Genomic DNA, 9,777 nt, shown 5'->3' with positions numbered 1-9,777 from the left:
GGGGGGGGGCGAACCCCCCCGGGGTTGGCGAGCGGAGCGAGCAGGGGGCGAAGCCCCCTACTTAAAACAAATAATTAACTTACACTATAACCGCGTAGTACAATCGCTAGACCAATAGATACCGCGTTTCTCAATCAGCATAATTCTCAAGATTGGCAAAGAAGATTAGTCTTTTAAGAAGATTAGAGAAAGATTAGTCTTTTCTCTCTCTCCCTTATGATTGTTAGGAACTCGATGTAGATTCACGGTATTAAAGTATCAGATGTAAATTGATAACGGATAATATCTTATTCTTGAGTAATAAATGGAATCAACTTTTAAATTGCATTTAGCATATATTCTCTCTTTTAATTAGATTAGACTAATACCCTCAATTCCTTATGATTCGACAGATGTGTCCAACACTTTAAAGGTAAGGATCCATACTAAACAAACATAATTATTTTGTGCTCGGAGGTAATAATTGTGTTCTATTCAAATAAATATAACCCAATTATTCCTTATCCAACACCACCATATACACAGCATGATCTTCTTACAGTAAATATTGCGCTTCGGTGTCGGCTTGTCGAGCCAAGACGTTGCAAGCAGTGATGAAGGCAATAGCTGAGGCTCTCTATACAACAGGAAACAGTGCCACTGCCTATTTTCGGGGTCAAAAGCAAAGGAAGGAATGTCTACCACCGAATTTTATCAATGACGTGATATGTAAATTCACATTCAGGGAAATCACATTCAGAGAAATCTAAAAAAAATTGAAAATTAGTAAAAAATCATCATAAAAATCAAACCAACGAATATATCTGTCGTAATAATCTTCTATTTGCAACAGGGTGACATTGAAACGAATATTTGAAGCTATGGTTGAATTAATTTGAAGCACGATATTAAAAGATATCTCCGGCATTTTATTTTTGAGCTATCGTGGAACAACCGATTTTTGAAACAAAATCGAAAATTCTAAAACATTATATACTAATTGATATACTAATTGATTGATATACTAATTAATTAATATACTAATTAATTTTTAATAAATATCGATGAATAAGGCTTATCTATGGTTACATTTGAAAGGGAAAAATGATTAAATTCCATCAATTCATTTGCGAATAATTGAAGAAACACTTTGGTATATAAACACACATGCACGGACACGGTCTGGCATGATTACGATTCCTTTGGGGCCACGATTTAACATATGTTTTGCATACCATTTTTCCCTAGAATTACGGAAGAAATAATAAAGAAATTCCATCTGCATTATTTCTCCTCAATTATGGAGATTTTTTAAAGAAGACGAGACTTTACGTTGCGTCCCACATATTGTGACGTCACAGGATTTTGTGGATAGGATTTTTGAGTGGGTAGGAGGGGAACCAGGATAATTCTCAATATTTGTATTCAAGAAAAACTTACTGAAAAAGTTGGATAATTCAGACAGGGATTTGAACCCGGGACCTTCCGATTACGCATCGGATGCTCTCCCAACTTAAAGTAGGGTCACAAGGGTCACAAGGATCACAAAAAAGAAGTTGCTAGGGTCACGAAAGCTACAAAGGTCACACAAAAAAAAGAAGTCGCTACGGTCACAAGGGTGGTACTCTCTTGGTTGAATACGTTTTTAACTGAAAATTTTGTTATTGCGGACTTTGTTGACTAAATTTTTGCGATTGTTGTTGAAATTTTTTCAGAAAATAATTAATCAAAAAATCTCTAACAAAAAAATTGAGTTTTGTTGTTTTGAGTCACATTTGCAATGTGGAAATGTTAGCGCATGAATTGGTGTCTCAAGTATAAGAAGCTTTATGGATATGTTCATATCTAGAAAAATTAGGATTGAAATGCTCATATCCCAAAAACTCATTGAGAGGTAATTTTCTTCTTATTTTTCCCGTATTCTTGACGAAAAATGGTACTGAAAACATATGTCAAATAGTGGCGCAAAGGAATCGTAATCTTCCCTACGGTGTAAATTTTCGGACTTTTTGAATCATCAAGGATTGATATAACACACAAAATCCAAAACTTAAATTTGAACGATCACAAATCTTCCATTCGAAGGAAACTTCAATAGTCTCACCCTAATACTCAAGAACCTCTGGCACAATTTTGCTCAACATTAAATCGGACTCAAAGTATATACGCTCAGTATACTGAGAGAAAATCCAAGGGTCAAAATATAAGGGTCAAAATCCAAGGGTCAAAATATACGGGTTAAAATCCAAGGGTCAAAATCTAAAGGTCAAAATATACGGGTTAAAATCTAAGGGTCAAAATCTAAGGGTCATAAAATAAGAGTCAAAATATAAGATTCGAAATCCAAGGGTTAAAATCCAAGGGTCCAAATATAAGGTTTAAAATCCAAGGGTCAAAATCCAAAGGTCAAAATATAAGGATCAAAATCTAAAGTTTAAAATATAAGGGTCAAAATATAAGAGTCAAAATCCAAGGGTAAAAATATAAGGGTCAAAATCTAAAAGTCACAATATAAGGGTCAAAATCTAAGTCACAATATAAGGGTTTCAGTATAAGGGTCCGAATACAGGATTTAAAACATAGTCCTCCCCCTCTACCCTTTAACCCTAAAAAACAACTCCAATTTTGTTCCGAAAAGTAAATTAAAAACCCCACCCAATCCTAGAAATTAGCTATACACTGATTTTGGCGCATGGTGGCGCCAATGTTGTGAACATTGAACATCTGTTAATGCGCATAAACTTCCACATTTCTTCGCACTAATTTTTTTCTTTTTTTTTAGCGCAAGGGATGCGAAGCAGACTTTACTTCTACGCGGTGCATCCTGGATCACGCTAAAAAGGTTTGAATCTTCAATTTAACAGCAGAACCCGCTTTTGTGGCATTTTTCGAGTAAAATTAGAGGAAATTACACGAATGATGACGTATCTGAAAACATCTTATCAAGAGGAACCAGTTTCATTGGGGTAAAAAATGCGGTTACCATTTGAAAAAAAGTACTTTCTGCTTACAGCTTGCAAGTATAATCTTGAAAGCTCAAAATAATGTATGCATCGAATGTCCCCCTCGAAACCCTACAACTTGTATTTCGAACATTTTTTTCTTACTTGCCCGCCTTAGGAGATATTTTGTTGAAATTTGTAAACAAGGTGCTGACGTCACCCTGTATATGCCTCATGTATGTTCACTAAAATTTCGTCTACTAATTTTTTGCATCCATTACTTTAAGACCAGAGTGGTGAGTTGATCAGTAAAGCTTGCTGGAGAAGGTACTTTTCATCCGTTCATTGATCAATAAAAGAGGCTGTTAGTTTGCTCATCAGGTTATATAATCCATTCGATTTTTCGCTTCGATGATTTAACAGATCGATTCCGTGATTTACTATTTCATTTGTTCTTCATGCTGCACGTTTTAGTGCGGACGGATAAATAGCATACTGTGTTATAAGTTGCTACAGGTGGACTTTGCCATATGCACACGAAACACATACTTTTTTTGTTATTGGGTCATCAAAGTCGTTCTTATTGGGAAAGCAATGGAGCTAAACCACCCAAAAATCTGCTTCTCAAGCAGATTTAGTACAAAAACTGAGGGCGCGGAGAGGGAGAAAGTTGAAAGGCTTCTTTTTCTTACACGAAATTCGTCGAATTCAAGGTCATGTGTAAATTAAATTCGAATACGTAAAGGGCCTCACGCGCACTAGTGCATTTTTTTTATCAAGTTTAGAAATTCCACCAGTATTGCTGTACGAAACTTCAGTACTTGCAGATTCATATTTTAACCCTATACTAGTCACCCTATGAGGAAAACCCCACCGTGCGTCGTTTTTCTTTAATGACAATTGACTAGCTAACCGGAAAGATTAAAAAAAAATTGATTTTGTCAATTGAAGAGTCTAAAAAATTATAGTAGTTTTTAAAACAACATATTTCCCCAAATTCCCAAAAAAAAACTAATTATTTCGGACAGATGTATTATTTTTTCCCATGTTAAATGAGATTGCCCATGATGCGATGTTGTCGGGAACTCGCTAAACGCGCCCGGGTACTGTAGAGTGAATTCGGCAACGCTAAAGCCTAAATAATACGACGGGGAATCCCCGCGGAGGTGACTAAAGTCGAAAGGTCGCGTTTGGTGACCAGACTAGGGTTAACATCACCACAGCTAGATTACATTGTGCATCCTCAGCAAAATCAAATTGATGCGAATTAATTAACAAAAAATAAAACAATCATTTTCAGCTACATAATTTTATTGTTCACATATGCATTGATAAATATGTAGATCTATTCTACATATTAAAGAAAAAAATTAATCATCGACTTGACGTTAAATTTTAGTTAGAGAAACTTGATAACCCTCTAAACTTCTTGACGAAATGTGCGTGTGTACACGCAATGTTTCGAGATTCTGTGTTGTTTGCAATCTAAAGTTTCGAAGAGTATGTGAGAGGATCACCTTGAGACAAGTCAAAGCGAATTTATTTCCTGGACAACTTCTAGAACCTCCACTGAAGGGAATGAAGGCGTAGGGATGGCGATTTCTCGAATTCTCTGGGGAGAAACGGTCCGGGTCAAATTTCTCTGGATTCATCCAATATTTTGGGTCTCTGTGAAGAGCATATAACAAGACGAAAAGAGAACAATCCTTCGGAACTGTACAGGTAGCTGGAAAAAATTTCACTCTTTTGTAGAAAATTGTCTGACCTCATAGATCAAATTGCTCTTCGTTTGTGTCCTTACCCAGTTTCAGTTCACCGGTAGTTTTTCGACCTATCACAGCACCGACCGGGAACAACCTTATCGTTTCTCGGATTATCATCTCGAGGTATTTCAACTTGCCTATTTCCGTTTCTGTCACATCATGATTACCCACAATATTATTTATCTCTTCTCGAGCTTTTTCCTTGAATAGGAGAAATATGTAGTTAAGGGGATACGTCAGTGAAATTTAAGTCTTCATTGGGTCTTGGGAACGATTTTGCCTTCATTTTTTGGTGTTTTTAGTTTCAAAATGCTCCTTGCACCGTAATTTCATACGATTTTAGCTTTTTTTAACGTTCGTTACATTCCAAAGAATAAAGTTGAGTTTCTGTTTTACTTCATTCGCAATAGATCATGAATAAATGAATTTTGAATTTCATCAATTTTTTGCGTCTCTAGAGTAGGACTAAAAATTCATTGTTTTTAGTAACTGAACATTGTAATTATGCATAATCCAATTTTTATGAAACAAAAAATGGCAGGTTGAAGCGAAAAGATGGTGTCAAAAGGAAATTTATGAAATTCAACATTCGTTTATTCATGATCTATTGCGAACAAAGCAAAACGGATGCTCAACTTTATTGTTTGGAGTGCAACGAACATTTTAAAAAAGCTAAAATGTTATGAAAACTATTGTGCAAGGAGCATTTTGAATGTTAAAACAGGAGAAATGAAGTTTTTCGTGGTTATACCGGGCAAAATGCATTTAGTAGTATTTCACATTTTATGGGACGAGTCGTGCAGTATTTCAACCCATCCAAGGACCGAATGTCTTGATGTGTTAACTATTTATTAATTCACTGAAACCTTACAAAACTTCCCGATAGTTCAATTTTCATCATATTTCTTTCTTATATTGAATTCAAACACTGAACGATTTATCTACTGTCAATCGTCTCTGAGATGGACTGAATTTCAACGAGAATTCCATCAGAAGGGAATGAATTTGCCTACCTGAACGTCTGGGTGCATTGCCAACATTAACAACACGAAACACCCAGTACCCACCAGTGTATCATGCGCCTGTATAACAATAATGAAATACATAAATACCATAATTTATGAGAAAATGATGAAGTTATCCAATCTCAAATATTCTATCCAGTGAACGCACTCCAATATAAACGGTTATAATCTCATCACGAATTTCTTCATTGGTCCACTCATTCGTGCTCTCAACGTGATCAATTATAAGATCAAATATCGACCAGCTGTCATCCCTAACATCTCTATTCAGTGCTCTGAATTTCTCTCTCTTTTTTTTAACTTCCTGAAAATTCAATACAATTACAAAGATTATTAGAGATTGAGTTTCCCCGGAATATTTTCCTTCCCGGACAACATACATTATCAATGAACGCATGTGCTTCCTTTACAATCCTCCTACATTTTCGTCCACTGGGAGTGAGGAAAAACATGAAATCAGGCCAGAGCCATGGCTTCATGAAACGTTCGAACGTGATATGCAAAGCCCTAGAATATTAGACAATAGTAGGATAAAATGAACCTTCATAAATCAGACATACAGGAAAGTTTAGGGGATGGCAGGGGTGAAAATTTAGGACGAAAGTTCCTCTTCGATGTTTGGCTCCAGGATTCTGATAACGAGTTATTAATTAGGAAGGGGAAGGCGATAATTTCTTCCGCAATATGAGTATCCATTCAGACTGAGGAGATTGTGTTTTTGGTTTTCAGAGGTAGAAGACAAGGATGTGAGTGAGAATTGGATAAAGTGGGGGTAACTTTGAGGGGCACAATCTCCTCACACTGTGAAAAATTTGAAGTTAAATTGAGACCGATCGGTGTCCCAATGTGTCTGCACTGTTTTTCGGTATCCCAATGTATCTAACACCGCACCATAGGATATCGCGTGTAAAATCTGGTGTTAATTCAACAATGTATGGTATCCCAAGAAGTCCACACTGGATTGTTTACTGTGCAATTCTACTATAACAATGATCTTAACCGGCATGCTGGTTGAGGTCCCTAAAAAGTTGTCCCCCTACACCAACACATTGTAAGTTCAGCACACCCCCGTCGTCATTGGTCAATTTCATTAACCCTAGTCTGGTCACCAAACGCGTCCCTGCGACTTGGTCACCTGCGTGGGGATTCCCCGTCGTGTTATTTAGGCTTTAGCGTTGCCGAATTCACCCTACAGTACCCGGGCGCGTTTAGCGAGTTCCCAACAACGTCGCGTCATGGGCAATCCCATTTAACATGGGAAAAAATAATTCATGTGTCCGAAATAATTTTTTTTTTTTGGGAATTTTGGGAAATATGTTGTTTTAAAAACTACTATAATTTTTTTCGACACTTCAACTGACAAAGTCAATTTTTTTCTCAATTTTTCCGGTTAGCCAGTTAATTGTAATTAATGAAAAACGACGCGCGATGGGGTTTCCCTCATAGGGTGACCAATCTAGGGTTAACCCGTTAGAATGCGCGCTGTATGATTTTCTCTTACAAAACAGTTCAGGATATAGGGAGCATAGTCAAAAAATCGAGATTTTGAACTGAAACTTTTTGATTGCCTCAAGCAAATATTCCTTTTTCGTCTGGGGTCAATAAAAACCGTCTAACATGTTTCAATAGATTATAAAAAAATGTTTTATCGAGCTCGGTCGAGGAGTGCCAGAGATTCTCTCACGGCGTGACTAAAGTCAGTTGGTTGGCTCACTTGCATCGAGCGGTTCCGTGAGGCATTCGGTAATACTCGGCAACTAAACCAGTCCCATGGATAGCTCGGATCTTGCCTTAGAGATTCTCTCACGGCGCGACTAAAGGTCCGCGGTGAAATGACGTGACTGCTGATGGGTTCATTAATCTGATTAGTTAACCGAGGCCCGAAGCCAAAATTTCAAGAAGAACTTTCGACTCCGAATTTTCGCTGCGATGGTGGAAAGCTAGGCATTCTTGATGAGTGCCTTGGGTGATACCCGAGATGGAACTTCAAAGTTTTTCGTCATTCTGAACTTTGAAAATTCGTGGATTTTCTGGGAAATTCGAGGGAATTCTCACGTGTTCGATGTGATTTGAAGTTTCCAATTTCTACAAACTCAATTCTGCATAACAGATTATAAGTTAATAGTAGTCCGGAAGGCAAATTTTTTTTATAATGATGAACAATAACATTATAGTGTTTCAAACTCACACGTCCGCCAGTTCGAAGAAAGGACTCACTTGGCCGCGTTGCGCAGTTCCCGGTAGGCCATAAATAGTTTCTGAAAGAAAAATTAATTAACGCAAATGGCAATCATTAACGGCACATAAATTGACTTCAACTGCAGCATTTTTGCAATACCAAAAACGATATCACCGATGCAATGCTCGAAGAAATCCTGCATATTAAATTCTGGTTGATTCACTTGAGTCTCGAGACGTTCCACAAATATACGAGATTGTTTATTGAAATGCTCTATGTATATTTTCATGAGGAAATTATTGTTGATGAAATTGAGAAATAATTTTTTATGAGCTCTATATGTTGGACCTGCAAATTACAATCAGTAAGTTCTTTAATTGAGGTTCATCATCAATCGCAGTTTACTTTTCGTATATTTACCAAATGAATTTATGAGACCATCTCTGACCGCAAGATGCATCAACTCATAGAAATCATCTTTTTTCGATGCTTTTGAACTCAATAACATAATCTGAGAGACAAAAAGTATTTATTTGTTTGGATAATAACTATTAAAATCTCTCTCACACATGCATACGTAAACACGAAGATTTCCACAATAACAATCTAGAAACAATTGATTTAAAAAATAACCTCGAGATCACGTGGATCGGCCACAATGAGTTTTAGACTTGGCCCCATCCAGAATCGATATGTCGCAGCCCTCACTTGTCGACTGATTTCAGTCAGTATGTACACTGTTCCTAAAGAAGGAAAAATATTGAAATTAGCGACATTACATTACATTTTTAATAGTTTTCCAACTTTCGTCATCATTAAAATAATTTTGGGAATAGTAAGTATACAATGAGACATCATTATTCTATTCATATTAAAAATTACTGTCAGATTCCATCAATTCCAAAGCATTTCCAACAATGGGTAGTGTTGGAGGACCCGGTAATTCTTCTGCAAATTTCATCATCACTGATCTGCGATTCAAGTAGTCTCGAATTTCATTTCGCCATTGCAAGAGAAACAAACAGATTATCAACAGCAGAAGGACACCTGAAATACGATATATGGTGAAAATAGGAAGAATATAACAGTGAAAAAATTCTTACTTGTAGAGAAGGAAACTGATGGGAATAATCCCAGTTTATGACTCGGCAGAAGCATCTTTAATAAATCAATTAGTAAAGTGAATGTCTTTCGCGAGTCATGGAAAGCAACTGACATCTGCTGTTTTCTGAATCCCCGATTTCATCTAAAGAGCCCCATTCGTATGAGGTTTTTACGCAAATTTTGCATGACCCATAATTTTTATATGGATCTGACGCATTTTTACGACCAATTTTTAACCCCTAGCACCTGCAAGTATAATAAAACAATTATAAATACGACAAACGATCTTTCAAAGTTCAAACTGATTAACTCATGAATAATGAACTCCGGGAATCCCGGCAATCTACCTGCGACCCCAGTGTCAAACCTTCCCACCCACCAGCAAGTTTTATGCGCATTCTCTAATACTCTAATACGGTTTCCCAAGCCACCATCTCTCTACCCTCCCCGGGGCCGAAAATTGTAACGGGCCAATATTGGCCGGAATCTGGCAGCCAGTACGCGAAGCCTTGGGTGCCTTCTATTAACCGATACTGGCTTCTAGTAACCCAATCTTGGCAAGGTCCGGGTTCGATAACGTTGGGCCGATGCTGGTTGCCAAATGCCGGCCAAGAATCGGATACCAAGCAATGGCCATTAGTTGGCAGCCAATATCGGTCAAGAACTGGCTGCCAAACACTGGCCAAGAGCCGACTACGTTTTCAGAGTCAATTGACTTTCTCTGTTTCCAGAGTCAATAAATTGACTCGGAGACTGAGATGAGAGCAATGATTTCCGTGTTCATT

At 37.2% G+C, this 9,777-nt stretch overlaps 1 protein-coding gene across 1 annotated transcript; it reads right to left on the bottom strand.

Moving 5' to 3' along the window:
- Positions 1 to 4,214: 4,214 nt before the first annotated feature.
- On the bottom strand, positions 4,215 to 9,230 carry LOC107042019 (cytochrome P450 4C1). The gene is made up of 11 exons (XM_015262884.1): positions 8,992 to 9,230; positions 8,771 to 8,935; positions 8,522 to 8,631; positions 8,309 to 8,399; positions 8,048 to 8,236; positions 7,898 to 7,967; positions 6,090 to 6,216; positions 5,858 to 6,013; positions 5,698 to 5,766; positions 4,723 to 4,885; positions 4,215 to 4,647 (listed from the first exon to the last, which is right to left on the bottom strand). Exons 1-11 carry the CDS (start codon positions 9,104 to 9,106, stop codon positions 4,310 to 4,312), a joined length of 1,593 nt encoding a protein of 530 aa, XP_015118370.1. The 5' UTR covers positions 9,107 to 9,230; the 3' UTR covers positions 4,215 to 4,309.
- Positions 9,231 to 9,777: the final 547 nt, after the last annotated feature.

Source organism: Diachasma alloeum, unplaced genomic scaffold (assembly GCF_001412515.2).
Source record: "Diachasma alloeum isolate Michigan unplaced genomic scaffold, Dall2.0 Dall_scaffold_00401, whole genome shotgun sequence".
Taxonomy (NCBI): Eukaryota; Metazoa; Arthropoda; class Insecta; order Hymenoptera; family Braconidae; genus Diachasma; species Diachasma alloeum.
This window is presented reverse-complemented; position numbering and strand designations above follow the sequence as displayed.